The sequence below is a fragment of the Euleptes europaea genome, chromosome 3 (assembly GCF_029931775.1).
Source record: "Euleptes europaea isolate rEulEur1 chromosome 3, rEulEur1.hap1, whole genome shotgun sequence".
Taxonomy (NCBI): Eukaryota; Metazoa; Chordata; class Lepidosauria; order Squamata; family Sphaerodactylidae; genus Euleptes; species Euleptes europaea.
The window spans coordinates 20,332,657-20,350,542 of NC_079314.1; the positions used below are offsets into that span (position 1 = coordinate 20,332,657).

General features: G+C 46.7%; 1 protein-coding gene across 1 annotated transcript in view; it reads right to left on the minus strand.

Annotated features, from left to right (window-relative positions):
• HIVEP3 (HIVEP zinc finger 3) overlaps positions 1–17,886 on the minus strand; it is a 58,236-nt gene that overhangs the window by 34,997 nt on the left and 5,353 nt on the right. The window contains exon 2 of the mRNA XM_056847344.1: positions 16,792–16,937. Coding sequence (XP_056703322.1) covers positions 16,792–16,937 — 146 coding nt within the window. The remainder of the gene's footprint in view (positions 1–16,791; positions 16,938–17,886) is intronic.

Here is a 17,886-nt window from a genome sequence, read left to right on the forward strand (position 1 = left end):
AGATGCTCTCCCACTGAGCCACGGCCCCTCCCTGCCTCACTAACAGCAGTCTCAGAGGCCTATGGTGTTCTCTGGAGGGAATCTGCCTCGACAGAACCATCTGCAGTCTAGCCAGAAACCATAGGAAGGCAGCTGCTAGATTTGCAGTTCCAGATGTGACCCCTCGCATCAACACTTCCCCAATATCTCTGGTGACACAGGTCAACAGAGGCTGCTTCGGCAGGACCAATAGGCGGCTATTTCCTTGCGACATATCGCAAAAATCTAGACTTTCTGTGTCTACCAGGGAGAAGAGGAAATCTGCAGACAGACGGTAATGTCTTATCATTTCAGCAAGATTACCAGGCCAAAGTTTCCACGGCTGATGTCTTCCTCCCAACCCCCCCCCCCAAGTCGTATTTGATCCCTTGGCCTGAATATAAAATGAGCTAATGGCTCCGAGAACTTATAAAAGATAAAACTGATGTTTTGAGTGAACATCATTTGTGCATTCTTGGCCAGGCAGCTACTAACACTGTCTCCCAATGCAATTTAATACGACCTCCTTGATGCTTTAATAACTAAATTTGTCCTATTTCAGGAAAAGAAACCTTTCCTGCTATGCATATATTAGTATGTCCTACCATAACCTCTCAAGAGCCACAGAGATCAAACTTCTGCCAAATTCCTACAAAGTGGGAGGTGAAAAGGGTGTATTTAAAGTTTGGCAGGAGGGGGGCCAAGCCTTTCCTTCTACCGTCACCTCCCCCCACCTATGAGAGCCAGCGGGGTGTAGTGGTAAAGAGCAGTGGATTCTAACCTGAAGAACCGAATTTGATTCCCCAGTCCTCCACATGAAGCCAGCTGGGTGACCTTGGGCTAGTCACAGTTCTCTCAGAACTCTATCAGCCCCACCTACCTCACAGGGTGTCTGTGGTGGGGAGGGGAAGGGAAGGTGATTGTAAGCCAGTTTGATTCTTCATAGAATCACAGAGTTGGAAGGGGCCATATAGGCCATCTAATCCAACCCCATGCTCAATGCAGGATCAGCCTAAAGCAGTGGTTCTCAACCTGGGGACATATGCTCCCTCCCTGGGGGGGGCAGGATAATCCAAGGAGGCCACAGGTGAAAAATACGTAAATGGGGGGCCATGGCACAAGACTATGGGGCCACAGAGGGAAGTGAGAAGTGAAGAAAACAGAGAAGTGACCGAGAAAAGAAAACAGAAAAGAAATACAATTTGTACCTTCAGTCAACTGATACCTAACACATGACTGTCTTCATTGCACTTCTATGCATCATTTGCAACTGTGGATTTTTGTATCACTGTAATCTTGTGCAATGGTGGTAGAGGCTTTGTTCTCCCTTTGTTGTGAACACTGTTGTTTATTAGAGCATTATATTCCCTTTTTGTGGGGTATTTTTTTCGTAAATTTCAGTTTCCCAATAAGAACTGCGTAAGTGCATTTTATGTGGCTCTTTATGCTTCTTTGTTCCTTGGCTATTTACAAACAAAACATTTAAATAGCTACCTTTCTACTGGTAGGACAGAGGGCCACAGGAAGGAAACAAGGTCGGAAAGGGGCCACGGTTGGAAAAAGGTTGAGAACCACTGGTCTAGAGCATCCCTGACAAGTGTTTGTCCAGCCTTTGCTTAAAGACTGCTCACCACCTCCCTAGGTAGCTGATTCCACTGTCGAACAACTCTTACTGTAAAAAAACTTTCCTAATATCCAGCCGGTACCTTTCCGCTCGTAATTTAAACCCATTATTGCAAGTCCTATCCTCTGCTGCCAACAGGAACAGCTCCCTGCCCTCCTCTAAGTGACAGCCCTTCAAGTACTTAAAGAGAGCAATCATGTCCCAGCTCAACCTCCTCTTTTCCAGACTAAACATTCCCAACTCCCTCAGCCTCTCCTGGTAGGGCTTGGTGACGGATGTGAAATCGATACAACCGAACCCGAGATGAAAGGGTGCAACCGCTTGGCTCCCCATAAGTCTGAGAAGGACATCGTTCCAATCGCCATACAGTTTGTTTCAACAAGGAAGTCACGAAATCCATAAACCTCGAGAAACCCCCAGCTGGCTTCGAGAGCTGATGGACAACATCTGCAACCTTTGGACAGCCAGCTACTGCTCCGCTGACCAAAGAGGTAGTGACATGCAACCAGTTCACTTGCGGGAAAGCCAGAAGGAGAAAAAGACAGCCAAGGGACGCCGACACACGCCAACCTTGTTAACAAACGGGGTCATTTGTGGGTCATTTAACCCAAAAGGGTTCCGAACATCTATCTACACAACAGGAACAACAGCCGGTCCAAGCAGAGTCTGCAGAGGGGTGACCCCCACAAAGGCTGAAGACAGAGCGGCAGCCAGGATGGAGCCAGATGTTGCACTGGAAGACTACTTAACCCCCCCCCCGAGACTCTCCCCCCCCCAGCACAAATCAGACCTATAATTTGGGCATTTTCCTCTGTGGTGCTGAAAGGTAGATTTAAGCAGATTCCGCACGCAGAAAGATGGTGGTCATGTGCGTTGGGTGAGATGGAAAGAACGGAACATATGTTCTTGAGATGTCCCTTATTATAAGGCGGTTGGATTAAAAATGTTCAAGCCTCTGTTAGATAGGATTTCTGATGAAACCGATGAAATTAAACTGGATTTTCTGTTATCGGACAAAAAACATCAGATTATCATGCCAAGTAGCCCAACTCTGCTTTTTGATAAGTAGGATCCGGGGGGAAAGAAAAGAAAACCATGGCAGGTTAAACGGGCGTAAAGGGTTGAAGGGTTCATTTTTTAAAGTTTTATGACTCGAATGACACTGTCATTGGATTGAATGGCTGTTTTCCTTTTTTTTCTGTAATACTGGTCAATGACCGTAATAAAGTTACGATGATGATGACTTATAATTTGGGACAGTTTCCATTTAAAGGATGGGACCTGAATTAGGAAAATGAGTGGGTGGGCCAGGACCTGCCCAGGCCGAGCATCAACTTGGGAGGAAGACTCCTCAGAGGAAGAAGACTTCTCACGGGGTAAGAAGCCCCCCCCCCCAAATAGCCCCAGCGCCTCCAGGGCAAGATCTCTCTCTTCTTTATCACAGTAGGCTCCCACTCAAGTGCCAGTAGGCCAGTCCTGCACCCACAGGTCTCTCCCAGGTTCAAGGAAGGTGGACATCGAGAGCCCAGCTGCACACCTGGCAGCTAGAGGCATTTACTGTCCTCCAGCCCAACTGGTTCTCCAGCCCAATGTTTAGTCCAGAGAAGAGGAGGATGAGGGGGGACACAACTGCTCTCTTTAAGTATTTGAAGGGCTGTCACTTCGAGGAGGGCAGGGAGCTGTTCCTGATGGCAGCAGTGGATAGGACTCACAATAATGGGTTTAAATTGCGGGAGGAAAGGTACCAGCTGGATATTAGGGGGAAATTTTTTACAGTAAGAATTGTTCAACAGTGGAATCGGCTACCTAGGGAGGTGGTGAGCTCCCCCTCATTGGCAGTCTTTAAGCAGAGGTTTGACAAGCACTTGTCAGGGATGCTCTAGGCTGATCCTGCATTAAGCAGGGGGTTAGACTAGATGGCTTGTATGGCCCCTTCCAACTCTATGATTCTAGTTGTCAACAGCTCCCTGCAGCACATGCTGCTAACCCATGGATCTATTCCCACTCAACCTGATCTGGGTTGTCCTCTGGAAACTGTGGGTCTTTTCCCATGGCTGACCAGGTAGAAACGGGCCAAGCCGATAAAACAAAAGAACCTCCTCTTTAGCTATGAATGATTGTGGGCATGACAAGGCTAATCGAAGCATGGGAGGGTTAACTCCTCCTTAAGAACCATGCCCCATCATCCACATGTCAGGGAAGGGTCTAACCTCACCTACAAATGTCCCCATCAGATACAGAAGGCACCCCTGAAATGTCCCTTGGAATGGAAGAATTCTTCCTCAACGAAGCGGCAACCCCAGTGTGTCAAGAGAGCCACCGATCGCTATCACCCCAAACGTCTCCCTGTGTTTTTAAGGAGTTACCAAGCAGCTCCAAGTTTGCTGAGTCCACCCTAGGAGACTGGCCAGTGTTCACATCTCATGTTAGGCAGCATCTTCTCCCTGATGGACAGATTTGCTTCATATGGGCGCAGCCCTGTTCCTTATGCTTCAGATGTTGAATCTACCAGGAGATGGAGCCAGGATTCCCATGTTGTCTCCTAACCAGGCACAGATCACGACTAGGTGGCTAATAAGCAGCTATGAGCCTGAGCCAAGGATCAGGTGTTCCTAGGAGCCCAAGGTACACTAAGCATTTGGGAGAGGAGCCATAGGTCAGAGAACATGCTTTGCACACAGAACGTCCCAGCTTCAACCCCTGGAATCTCCAGGCAAAAGGACACGATGGGAGGTGTTGTGAAGAGTCCTCAGCCTCAGACTTTGGAGAGCCGCCATCGATCAAGGGAGACAAGCTCTGTCTCAAAAGAGGACAGCTTCCTGCAGTCATATTATCTCTACGTAGCACTTAACTCCAGGATCAAATTAGGGGGTAGGGAAAAGGCTCATGAATCTCAAAGATTGCACGTGCTCGACAGATTTGTATTGTCCGCTCACGGACGTCAAGGACAATCGAAACGTTCTACAGCAGAAAGACATACTCGAGCAGGCGGCACTTCTTATTCTAAGGAGTCTCCTCCCTGTTCCGCTTTCCTTCCACCAGGAACAAGAAATCAGGAACAAGAAGTCCTGTCTAATGGACTTAAAAACCAAGAGAGCTTAATTGTATAGGTCAGACTCTTCCTGCCCTTACTTAGGGCGGGGGGGGGGGGGAACATTCCACATGTCAGCGACAGAGGAATGAAAAATTGCACGGTGTGGTACAGACATCAACTTTTAAATCTCTGAGTACTCTCAATCAATTTCTATAGCTGTCTGCTGTCCCCACATTCAGGCTATATGTTTGTTTTTAAAAAAATCAGCATTATCAAAAACTGCCCTGCCTGTAGGGATGCCAACCTCCAGGTGGTGGCTGGAGATCTCCCGCTATTACAACTGATCTCCAGGCAACAGAAATCAGTTCCACCAACAACAAAGGGGGGGACTTAACCCTAAAAACAACAGACTAAAGTACCCAAAGGTCAAGAAAAAGTCAACATCCAAGGCCAAAGGTTATAAAATATAAAAGTTATGTCAATACAAGATATGTTTCTATTTATTACACGCTAAAATCGATAACATATATAAGGTCTTGCAATAGCCTACCAAACCAACAGGTTCATGTACACATACAACATAAATAGATATAAAAACACAAAATTCTGTGTTTTTATGTCTATTTGTGCTGTAAGTGTACATGAGCCTGTTGGTTAGGTAGTCTATTGCAGTGCCTTATATATGTTATTGATTTTAGCTTGTAATAAATAGAAACATATCTTGTATTGACATAACTTTTATATTGTATAACCTTTGGCCTTGGATGTTGACTTTTTCTTGACTGTTGGGTACTCAACAGATATCAGTTCACCTGGAGAAAATGGCCACTATGGAAAGTGGACTCTAGGGCATCGAGGTCCTGCTCTCTCATATACATTTCTCTTCTGTGTAAATCTGTTAGCAACATAGTGCAACTACCAGGACTGAAACAAAAGAATGAACTGTGAAAGGTGAAGGTAGTCCCCTGTGCAGGAACCAGGTCTTTACTGACCCATGGGGTGACATCACATCCCGACGTTTACTAGGCAGGCTGTGTTTATGGGGTGGTGTGCCATTGCCTGCCCCAGTTGTCTCCACTTTACCCCCAGCAAGCTGGGAACTCATTTTACTGACCTCGGATGGAAGGCGGAGGCAACCTTGAGCCGGCTACCCGAAACCGACTTCCATCGGGATCGAACTCAGGTCGTGAGCAGAGCTTGGACTGCAGTACTGCAGCTTACCACTCTGCTCCACGGGCAAGTTATTGTAAATCAGGGAAAATGCTAACACACGAGCGTATCCAAGGATGGCTGAACTACCATGTTCCCCATCTAGTTCTCGGGAGAGGTCATCAACCAGGGTGACCCAAGCAGTCTCTGTTCCAAATCCCAGCCTGAAGCCAGATTGAAATGGGTCCAGAAAATCAGTCTCTCCCTTGGAGGAAACCTGAGGAGATACAGTGAAGAGGTTCTCCCCCTGCTAGACCCTTCCAAACTTGGGATTCAGTTCTTCACTGCAACCAGCCAGAGAGCAAAAAGCAGATGCGACAGGCAGAGAGACTCAAGAGGGACAGTTGAGCACATATCGGAACAGATTTAAATTAGGGAAAACACTAACACACGAGCGTCAAGAAGATGGCTCTCATCTTAAACCACAATAGCGTTGCCAACCTACGCAGCTTCAAAGCCAAACGACATCCGTGGTTGGAGGTAAAGTTTTCAGAAAGGTCGGTACTGCTGACAGCGCAAAGCCACAGAGCCACAGGAAGAAGCGAATCGACATCTCGTAGAGGAAAGTGGGTCTGCCGCTTTCAATCTGCAGATGAATCATCTACGGCCGGTGCGGGCAACCCCCGGCACGCGTGTCAGACAACGGCAAGCCAGTTCACGGTATTTGGCATGCAATCGAGCAACCGAGGAGAGACCCTGAGACGCTGGCGGCACTGCGGGAGACCGTCTCAGGGCAAAGATGGTGGACGTAGCTTATGCCTGTCACCAGTTCCAAGACCTGTGCATCAGCCAGCTGGGTTCAAGAGAAGCCACAGAAGTGCAGGCAGTGCCACCCACACTAGATTTGCTTCCAGTGTGTCAACCCAAATAAAACCCTTACCGCGCCACCCCCTTGGGTTTGCCAGCATGCCAAAATCTTACAGGCCGATGCTGAAATCTGGGGGCACTCGGTTATCCTGAATTCATTATAGTTAATATCCTTCTTAAGGATGAATTTTCTCAGGTAACAAAGTTAGTGGCCACGTTTTGTAATATAGGAAATCTAAATAAAAATGAAAAGTTGTAGAGTTGATTGTTTAATTTTATATTGCTGACCAGTTTTTAAAGAGAGTAATATTTTGTACAGTGTTTTAACCAAAAAGTACTGTTTTATACTGCCGGTTTGGGTAAGGCAATGTAACTGAAAACATTTTATGTTTGGTCTAAGGACCGTAAAATTAAATGAACTAAATCTGGGGGCACTCAGACCAAAAAGGTTGAGTACCCCTGATCGAAAGACTTATTGGACCCATAATCTGGGGAGGGGGTACCAATGCAAATGGAATTCCCATAAGGCAGAAGTAAACTTCTAAATCTCCCTGAAATTGAAACAGGTCTCACAAGGTGGCTCTTTCTCAGGGGTGGGGAACCTTTTTTCTGCCAAGGGCCATTTGGATATTTAGAACATCATTCGTGGGCCATACAAAATTATCAACTTTAAAAGTAGCCTGCTATATTTGGTCAAACATTTAGCCAAGAGGCACGACCGGAGATGGCTCCGAGTGTCTGCCATATAGAGCGACTCGCTTTTGAGCTCTGCTGTCCCCAGCTGGGCCCAAGAGATTCAGGCAGGGCAGCATCCTTCTGAGCTAGAGATCTGCCAGGACCCATGAAGGGCCAGACCAAATGATTTCGCGGGCCTTATACGGCCCCCGGGCCTGACGTTCCCCACCCCTGCTCTATCTTCAGAGCCAGTCAGTAGGGAAGTTTTATCCAAGCCGCATCAAAAAACCCAAGAAGCCAATGTGGTGTCGTGATTATAGTGTCAGAGTGGGAGGCCCATGTTCAAATCCCTATTCAGCCCTGAAGCTCGCTGGGTTACCTTGGGATGATCACTCCCTCTCAGTCTAACCTACCTGACAGGGTTGTTGTTGTTGGGGGGTGTAAAAATGGAGGAACGGAGACCCATCTGTGCTTCCCTGAACTCCTTGGATGAAGGGTGGGATAAAATGTGTAAAGGTAAAGGTCTCCTGTGCAAGCACTGGGTCATTCCTGACCCATGGGATGACGTCACATCCCGACTTTTACTAAACAGACTTTGTTTACGGGGTGGTTTGCCAGTGCCTTCCCCAGTCGTCTACCCTTTACCCCCAGCTAGTAAATGATTAGTAAATGAGCCAAGAATTGCCAAGAACCCCAATCCTCCATTTATTCAGATCGCTGCATTCATTCATTCATTCATTCATTCCCTTCTCTATCCCAGCCAAAGCCAGACTCAGAGCAGCCCACATCACAAAAACATCATTCACCATACAATCATATTACATTAACATACAAACATATAATTTGCAATTAAAACCATAATGCCATAAATCCAACTGGTGCCCAGTTCTTTGGCACATGGGTCATCAGTCAGCCTGGAGGGGATCAAACCAGAAATGGTAGGGAAAGGGGAAGGGAGGCCAGTCATGATGGAAACCATTGCTACCCTCAACCATAGCCCTGGTGGAACATCTCAGTCTTGCAAGTCCTGCAGAACGGCCTCAGATCCTGCATGGCCCTGGTCTCACTGGATAGAGAGTTCCACCAGGCGGGGGGTGGGGAGGAGGAGGAGGAGGAGGAGAAGGAGAAGGAGAAGGAGAAGGAGAAGGAGAAGGAGAAGGAGAAGGAGAAGGAGAAGGAGAAGGAGAAGGAGAAGGAGAAGGAGAAGGAGAAGGAGAAGGAGAAGAAGGAGAAGGAGAAGGAGAGGAAGAGGAAGAGGAGGAGGTTTTTATGTGCCAACTTTCTCTACCACTTAAGGAAGAATCAAACCAGCTTACAATCACCTTCCCTTCTCCTCCCCACAACAGACACCCTGTGAGGTAGGTGGGGCTGAGAGAGCTCTAAGACAGCTGTGACTAGCCCAAAGTCATCCAGCTGGCTTCATGCGGAGGAGTGGAGAAACCAACCCGGTTCACCAGATTAGCATCTGCCGCTCACGTGGAGGAGCGGGGAATCAAACCCGGTTCTCCAGATCAGACCCAAACCACAGTTCTTAACCACTATACCACGCTGGCTCCCTCCAAGGACAAAAACGCCCTGGCCTGGTTGAGGACAGCTGGACACTTCTCGGGCCGGGTACTACCAGCAAGTTGTTGTTCGCTGAATGTAACACTCTTTGCGGGGCCTATCGGGAGAGATGGTCCCACTTAATCTGCTGCGTGAGTCTGCACACAGAGATCCTATGGGATCACTTCTAGCCGCAGCAATCCACCTCCCCTTTAGAACCGCATGCTTCCTCATAGAAGATCTTTCCTCCTCTTCTTCAAATCATCCCTCCCAGAATCATCAACTTTTATTATTTTATTTTATTATTTTAACCTAACTTTGATTTTTATTCAGAGCTGATATTGCATCGAAATAAAATGCGATTGACAGAACCACATGCTGCCGTAATCACTCTCTCGGTGTAATCTCCCTCACAGGGTTGTTGTAAGGTTAAAAGGGAGGAGGGGAGACTGAGGCTGTAAACGGCTCTGAGTCCCCACCGAAAGTATAAAAATATAAAAATAAAATATAAAAATAAAAGGCAGCCTGTCCAAAGGCAATTAGAAAACAGAGGGCGCAAAAATAAGCTTCTCTTTAGCTATTGCCAGCCACACCTTTCCTCTGCTTATCAAAGTAGATTTCCTTCACCTCAAAACCCCCCAAAAAAACAACCCCAAAAAATTTTTCTTTCTGATAAGGGCTGTCAACTCTGCGCAGAGGTAAGCAATCTAAACACACAGGTCAAGCCACATCTTAAGCCCGAAGTATCTCCAACTGGCAAACTTTCAAGTTTACCAGAACTCTTTAATAAGCAACAAACATCAACGAAAAAAGGGGAGGAGGAAAGCAGGAGAAAAGAGATTTTAAAAATCTTCAGATGCAATCGCCTTCAGAGGAAACACAAGAAGGGTTAGGCTGATTTAATCCAGTTAAGTCGTTCAAGGTGCAAAGAAAAAAAATGATCATCTCCGATAATTAGGGTTGCCAGCCTGCAGGTACCAGCTGGAGATCTCCTGCTATTACAACTGATCTCCAGCCGATAGCGATCAATTCAGCAGGAGAAAAGGGCCGCTTTGGCCATTGGACTCTATGGCATTGGAGTCACCCCCCTCCCAAACCCCACCCTCCTGAGGCTCCGCCCCAAATATCTCCAGGTATTTCCCAATTTGGAGCTGGGAACCCTAGACGAAGCATCACCCAGCGCAACATTTGGGGGGAAACTCTGGGGTTGTGGGGAGTGAAACGACTCCCCCCGCGACCCCAAATGCTTCTTAACAGTGGTGTGTGTACAATGTGGTCCTTATGTGGGTGAAGTTTCCTTATCGTCTAAGGTGAAACTTCCTCTTCCTGTCTTCCGGCCCTGTGTTGCAGTTCAGGAAGGGTTGCCAGGTCCCTCTTCGTCACCGGCAGGAGGTTTTTGAGGTGGAGAGGGACTTCAATGCCATAGAGTCCAATTGCCAAAGCGGCCATTTCCTCCAGGGGAACTGATCTCTATCGGCTGGAGATCAGTTGTAACAGCAGGCGATCTCCAGCTAGTACCTGGAGGCTGGCAACCCTAAGTTCAGGCCTGAACTTTTGGGACCAAGAAGCAGTTCAGCATCCATAGGAGAGTTTCCCACAAGGGTGCGCATGTCCAACTCTGCAACTGTCGAATGAAGCTGTGACTTTAGAGGGGCATTTTTGGTTCAGGGCTAAATTTAATCAGTAGTAGAAAAGGGCAAGAGTCCAGTAGCACCTTAAAGACTAACAAAAATATTTTCTGGTAGGGTATGAGCTTGGTATCTGAAGAATTAGCTGTGGCTCACGAAAGCTCATACCCTACCAGAAAATATTCTTGTTCGTCTTTAAGGTGCTACCGGACTCTTGCCCTTTTCTACTACTGCAGACAGACTAACACGGCTACCCACTGTGAATTTAATCAGGTTGGGCTTGTGCTGACACCTTGCCGATAAAACTGCAGACCAAAAAGCCCTCGCTTTTTGAAAGACGGCTGTGTTTCCTTGCCGCTGTTTTAACACTACCCAGAGAAAGGAGGAGTGCCTGAAAGCACTTTTCACGGCCTCCATCCGACATGCATCGTGGCTTAATGCGTGCAAGACACACTGTTTTTGTATGACCAAACGCTTACATCTGGATAAGAAGTTTGAAAGTAAACTCTTCACGATTACGGGATAGAGGAAAGCACAGTTTCCAAGGAATTAAATATCAAAAGCACAAAGGGGGGGGGGTTTCAGCAAAGACTTGTCCAAGAACAACAAACAAAAAGAAGGAAATACCATCAAACAAAAGGACAGGAGACATGCTGCAACGTTGGATTCTTTCCCCCTTGCTTCCTGCGTAATAAAAGTGAAGGCCTGCCTTTACCCCCTCATGCTCGACTTCCTGTGGAAATCAATGTCACTTTGCATTTATTTTATTTTTGTTAATTAAATCATCTTCCCCCGCTGCCAGCAAGGGCCGAACCCAGCTTGCGCAAAACCGCCACCGACCAAAAAAAACCCAAAAACAATTAAAGGAGATTAAAAAATAACAATCCATGTCATCGAGAAACAAAATGAACATGAAACCCACTTTGCCTACAGTTAACTAAAACCCTGCTTTAAAAATGCCACCTTGTAAGCTTTCTAAGAGGTGGAAAGGGTCAAGACCTCCAAGTGGAAGCTCATTCTACCAAGCGGGACTATGGCAGGAAAAACCACAAGGCTGAACAGTAGCTGTTCTCACCACCGCAGCAAATCAAGGCAGAAATTGGCGCATGGGCTCATACAGGAGATGCATAACGGTGTGCAAGTCTGTACCTATCCTCTGGAGAATCGAAGCGGTTTATGCTATTTGTCTATGTTAGGGTACCCAAAGAGAACTATAATAGGTTGGATCTTACCAGCTTCTGTGCCGGCGAAAGAAAGAGACAGGGGATTATTTAAAAGGTTAAGAGATGTGGGACTCATGTGGACAAAACCCACACAGCGTAGTGCTGGACTGAGGAGGGGAACTGGGTCGCACTGAATGGAATAACTGGTCGGATCTAGCCCCTGAGGGTAGACAAAGGCACAACGCTGGTTTTGAACGAGCTATCGAAACCTGGTGGCTGGTTTGGGATTTGTTATTGTCAAATCGTTGTTTTTTTTCCACACACACCCCCTTGAAAATTTGCATTTCCCACCTCAAATATACATGCCTACGACACCTCTGGCAATTAGAGTGAGGGATTTAAAAAAAAATCATCTCAGCCTTCCTCAGTAGGTTCAAAAGAAAGAGTGGGAAATCAGCAATGGCCTCATTGCCGATAGAAAGTTCCAGGACCCTCTCAAATGACCCCCAAGTGCATTTTCAAGGATATCGATCGTTAGCATCAGAAACACATAAGGGTGAAAAAGAACAAGAAAGTTCCAAAGTTTAGACACATTTGTAAGGAACATCTTTCCTAAATAATAACTAGTTAGTTCTTTGATTATGCTTATCCTTGACCGACACCATAATACTTAGTTACAGTCACTAAATGGGGATATTTTAGATATCCACCATAGTGATCAGGGGCAAGGGAATCGTAGCTGGCAAAGCTGGGCCAATCAGGCAAATGGAATTATGGATTCCTGCCTCCAGATGGGATCAGGGGATCCCCTTGAAATACAGCTCATCTCCAGACTAGAGATCAGTTCCCCTGGAGAAAATGGATGCTTTAGAGGGAAGACTCTATGGCATTGTACCCCCACTGAGGTCCTTGTCCTCCCCAGGCTCAATCCCCAACTCTCCAGGAGTTTTCCAACCCTCTCCCATCCCTCGCTGGTGGCCAGGGGGCCCCTGGTAACCCTACGTGGAATTAGGGAACTTTTGAGTGGAATCAGCCATGATTTTAGATGAAAAGTGTTTCTATTCTGGAAATGTCTCCATTTTTAAAAGAAGAGCAACTGCCCTATGAGAAGCTTAGGGCTGTTTAGCTTGGAAAGAAGGCGGATAAGGGAAGATATGATAGAGGTCTATAAAATTATGCACGGTATGGAGAGAGTGGACAGGGAGAAGCTTTTCTCCCTCTGTCATAATACCAGAACATGGGGTCATCTGCTGAAGCTGGAGGGTGAGGGATTCAAAACTGATAAAAGGAAGTATTTCTTCACACAATGCATATTTAAATTGTGGAACTCCCTGCCCTGGGATGTGGTGATGGCTGCCAACTTGGAAGGCTTTAAGGATGTGGTGATGGCTGCTAACTTGGAAGGCTTTAAGAAGGGGGTGGACATGTTCATGGATATTGCTATCCATGGCCAAAATGGATACTAGTCAGGATGCATACCTATTCTCTCCAGGATCAGAGGAGCATGCTCATTGTATTAGGTGCTGTGGATCACAGGCAGGATAATGCTGCTGCGGTCGTCTTGGTTATGTGCTTCCCAGAGGCACCTGGTTGGCCAGACTGCTGGACATGATGGGCCTTGATCTGATCCAGCATGGCTTTTCTTATGTCCTTATGTTCTTAAGGGATTTGAGGGGGAGGGAATTCTTCAGTGGGACAAAACCCAGCTCTGTGTATGTGGAAGGGGGCGCACCCTGGCAACAGCCTTGGTTTCACCTAAAAGACCTAAAGCGAGCCCAAAGGAACAATTACCCGCTGACCCAGGGCTCAATCCCTGACCTCATCTGGCCACTTCCCCTTATGTACCATGAGTACTTCACCTAGCCAGCATGGACATGGCAAATCCCAGAGGACTGTCATAAGAGCTGAGATGAGGTCTAGAGACATGAGGTGTGCAAGTGTAGGATGCACACACATACTCGTATGTGTCATTAGGGATGTATATGTGTTCCCCATTTTGTTTCTTTTATATTTGTTCGGATATCTCTCCCAGAATTGGGTTCCATTTTTCATTCTTAGCTTTGTAGCCGTGTGTGCATTAATTCCATATGTTAAGCAGTTTTCCTACATAAACTATACTGCATTTGAGCACATGATGAATATCATCTATACTGTAAAAAAATCATCATGCCAATTTATTTGTTGCACAATGTATTTACAGGAATACTTTGGTGCAAGGAAACAAAACGGTGCAAAAGAAATCAAGGGCCATAGGTTCATTTCACATGAGGAACAAGGGGAATCAAAACAGGAATTCTCAAGCTGAAAGCTCAGGGGTGGACTATTTCAAACCCCCGGCCCCCAATATTTATAGATTGGCTTCCAAGGAAAAAAACTGGTCACAGTGAGGTTTACAACCATTGTAAAATGCAAATGAAAACTATTCACACAATAGGAAAAATGGAGCAAGCTCAGTTAATCAATATGATTTAAATAAAATACCAAGCAGCAACCTCCACAAATTCCCAGTGGAATTGAAACGTGTTCACTTGTCTATGAAAAGAGACCAGGAAAGAAACACATGGAGATCCTAAGGGACAACCTCTCTCTTACACACACATACACTCCCAAGTGAAGCCAAGGCAAAAGGGCAAAACAACGGTTTAGTCAGATCAGGAAGAACACATTCAGGCACTGATGCTACCAGGCCTGGATTTTGGGAAGGAAGTGTGGGGCCCTAGCTCATAGGGGGCCTCTAAGAGAAGCCATAGTTTTGTATTTGAAGACTACATTACCATCTAAGGGGGGGGGGGGGGCTGAGATCATTGGAGTGGATCCAACCAGCTTTTATGGGGAGGAAGGGTTCCCCCTTTGACCACCCAAACGGATCTGTGAGGCAACATGGGCCCTGCATGGACATAAGCCATGTGAGACAGGGACCATAGTAAGGAAGGGGAATTAAGCGAGATTGAGCAGAAAAGCTGACTAGATCCATCCTACAGTCCAAAGTCTACAATTACCTAACTCAGGCTACCTCAGAGACAGCATGACTCCTTTCAAAGACCGAGCTGTTGCCTGAGGCACGTCCCTTTGAGGCTTCCGTAGGGACCACATGCTCCTGAGGACTCAATGACGCCTTCCAAACCAGCCTCGGGGAAAATTCAATTTGTACCGAACGTGTCTGCTTTTTCGATAAAAAGTTCTACCTGGTTCCAAGGGCAAGTTTGGCTACTGAACATAGAAACTCATACAAAAGGCATAAACGAAGTCCTTCTGACAGGTAAACCTGGTTTTGGGTGGGGTGGTTGAGAATTAAATAGAAGGCTAAATGTTAGCACCCCAGTCCATATGCAGAAATAACAAAGTTTGGATGGGGGGGCCACCATCCACTGGTTTGTTATGCATATGTGGAGGAGGAGGAGGAAAAGAAGAAGAAGGAGAAGAAGGAGAAGGAGAAGAAGGAGAAGAAGGAGAAGAAGAGTTGGTTTTTATATGGCGACTTAAGGGAGACTCAAACCGGCTTACAATCACCTTCCCCTCCCCTCCCCACAACAGACACCCTATGAGGTGGGTGGGGCTGAGAGAGTGTGACTGGCCCAAGGTCACTCAGCTGGCTTCATGTGGAGGAGTGGGGGAAACAAATCCAGTTCACCAGATTAACCTCCGCAGCTCATGTGGAGGGGTGGGGAATCAAACCCGGTTCTCCAGATCAGAGTCCACCGCTCCAAACCACTGCTCTTAACCACTACACCATGCTGGTTCTCAGAACTTTCTTGCGATGGCGGAACATTTGGCAGTGGGGAGTGAAAGATGAGGAGTCTCCCCCATCAGAAGCTTCTTAGACAGGGACTCAACCGACTTGTCTGAGAATCCACTGATCAGGGGATCAATAAGTCTAACACGAGCCCCATGGTAAAACGGACAGCTGAGCAATATGTGTTCGATAGTCTCAATGTCACCTGTCCTACAAGGGCACAGAATTTCAGTTCTTGGGATCTTTTCAGGCTAGAGGATGCATGACCACACCCAAATCCCATAGAGACACAAGCGAGTGTCCAAGGAACAAGTTATCCCTGTGAACAGGCAGCCATGTCCTGATGCTGGACTCGTGCCTACATGTGTGCAAACGGCATCTACCTCATGACCAACCAAAAAGATGGTCCTCACTTCCACTACGATGGTTAATGGAGCTCAATCCCAAACTGACGGCTCTATGGGGAGGTGGCTACTACAGTGCATTTTCCCAACACAGTATTCCTTCTGTCCGCAAATCTCTGCAAGATAAGATTCCCGTTCCCCGCCCAACTCTTCTGAGCCACTCATGGAGCTGTAGAAAAGAGCAAGAGACCAGTAAGCACCTTAAAACTAACAAAATTTCTGGCAGGGTAGGAGCTTTCATGAGTCTCAGCTCACTTCTTCAGGTGCTCATGGAGCGGTACCACTATTCTCTAAACCAGTGGTTCCCAAACTTTTCGGGCCACCGCCCCCTTGGTTCCACAAACTCAACCCCAGCGCCCCCTACCCTATACTACAAAAAGCATCAATCAAAATAGGGTTTTGTATGAGGCACTAAAGAAGATAAGAACAATAAGAGTTCAAAACAGTAACAATTAATTGCACCTCTGTTCAAAATCAAATTAAAACTTTTTAGTGGAAATTTATTCAATAAAACTGATGAACTTGATCCAGTGGTACCAGCTCTTCAAAGTCTGGGGGGGAAATACTGATAGTTTCCACCAAATTTGCCAGCATGGTGCCATAGCTGGATCTATTGTAAATTAGTGAACAGCATAGTTGAAGGGCCCCACCTCTAGCGCCCCCTGCTGCCCCCTTGCCTCTTAGTGCCCCCCCCTAGGTAATCCCACCGCCCCCCAGAGGGTGGTACTGCCCACCTTGGGAACCACTGCTCTAAACCAAGGAAATGGAGCACACATACCCCTAGAGAGAAGGTGATAGACTCGCACAGAAAAAGGAAGTAACACCAGTACCTGGCTTACCCCAATACTGACTTCAACATGGCATCTTTTACTGACATGGAGTTGCTTTTAAAAGGACAGCTGTCCTTCAAATGGACACTATTCAAAGGTGGGACTACGAGACAACACTCACCCTCCTTCAAAGATCTTGATCCTGGCAGGTTCCCCTCTTTTGGATACCAGAACGTCGTCTTCCGATTTCCCTCTTTTCTCCTCTTCTTTGGCGGTTCTCGCTATGTCTTTTCGACCTTCATTGGGAAGGAGTGAAGGCAGATGAACCTACCTCCCCAAAAGATCAAAGCAATTATTTATTATGGTTCAAAGGGCTGCAGCGAATGCAGAAACCTCGGACAAAGCTCTTCCACACAAGGGGAGGGGGGGAAAGAAGTCCGAGAGCCACGCGAGGCCTAAACTTAAGCTGCCCATTTGGGATTTGTTGCCAAGTTTGCTACAGCAAACTTTATATTAATTGGGGGGGGGGAACCTGCTGCGTTTCCCCGGGCAACAGGAGTGAATTTAGGCGCCATTGGGAATTCTGGGGTTCTAATCGGGATTTTATTGTTTTAAATTTAGAATTTGTGCTTAATTTTAATTATTGATTATTCATGCTGTATTTTAAATGATGTGACCCGCTCTGAGCCTGGCTTTGTCCAGGGAGGGCAGGTCACAAATCAAATAAATAAATAAATAAATAAATAAATAAATATGTAAGAAAATCAAACATCAGGACTCAGTCCACTGGCCAGGTTTGACGGCCTTAGGTGCTCTAGTGGTCTCTCATGCCATTTTGCGATTTAGGAAGTCTCCTGGGAAATTCAAATCAGTTGCGATTTAGCAAGACTCCTGGGAAATTCAAGCACGATTTTGCAACAGAAGCACAAACGACTTGTGTAGCAAGACGGTTGAATTAGGCTGCTCCCTGTTTGCCTGGGTCTTCTGTTCCAGTCTGCTTTTTCAAGCATTGCCTGTTTACCTGACCTTCCTGTCCTGTAGAACTGGATCCAGCTATATGCCTGGAGTTCCAGTCTTGGCTTCTTTTCATGGACTCCCTGGGATATTTTTCTGCTAACTGTTGGCTGTGCTTGGGAGACCTTCATGTATCTGGGATTACCTATTTCCTGTCCACAGTGTAGGCTAGCCTGATCTCGTCAGATCTCAGAAGCTAAGCAGGGTCAGCCCTGGTTAGTATTTGGATGGGAGACCATCAAGGAATACCAGGGTTGCTGTG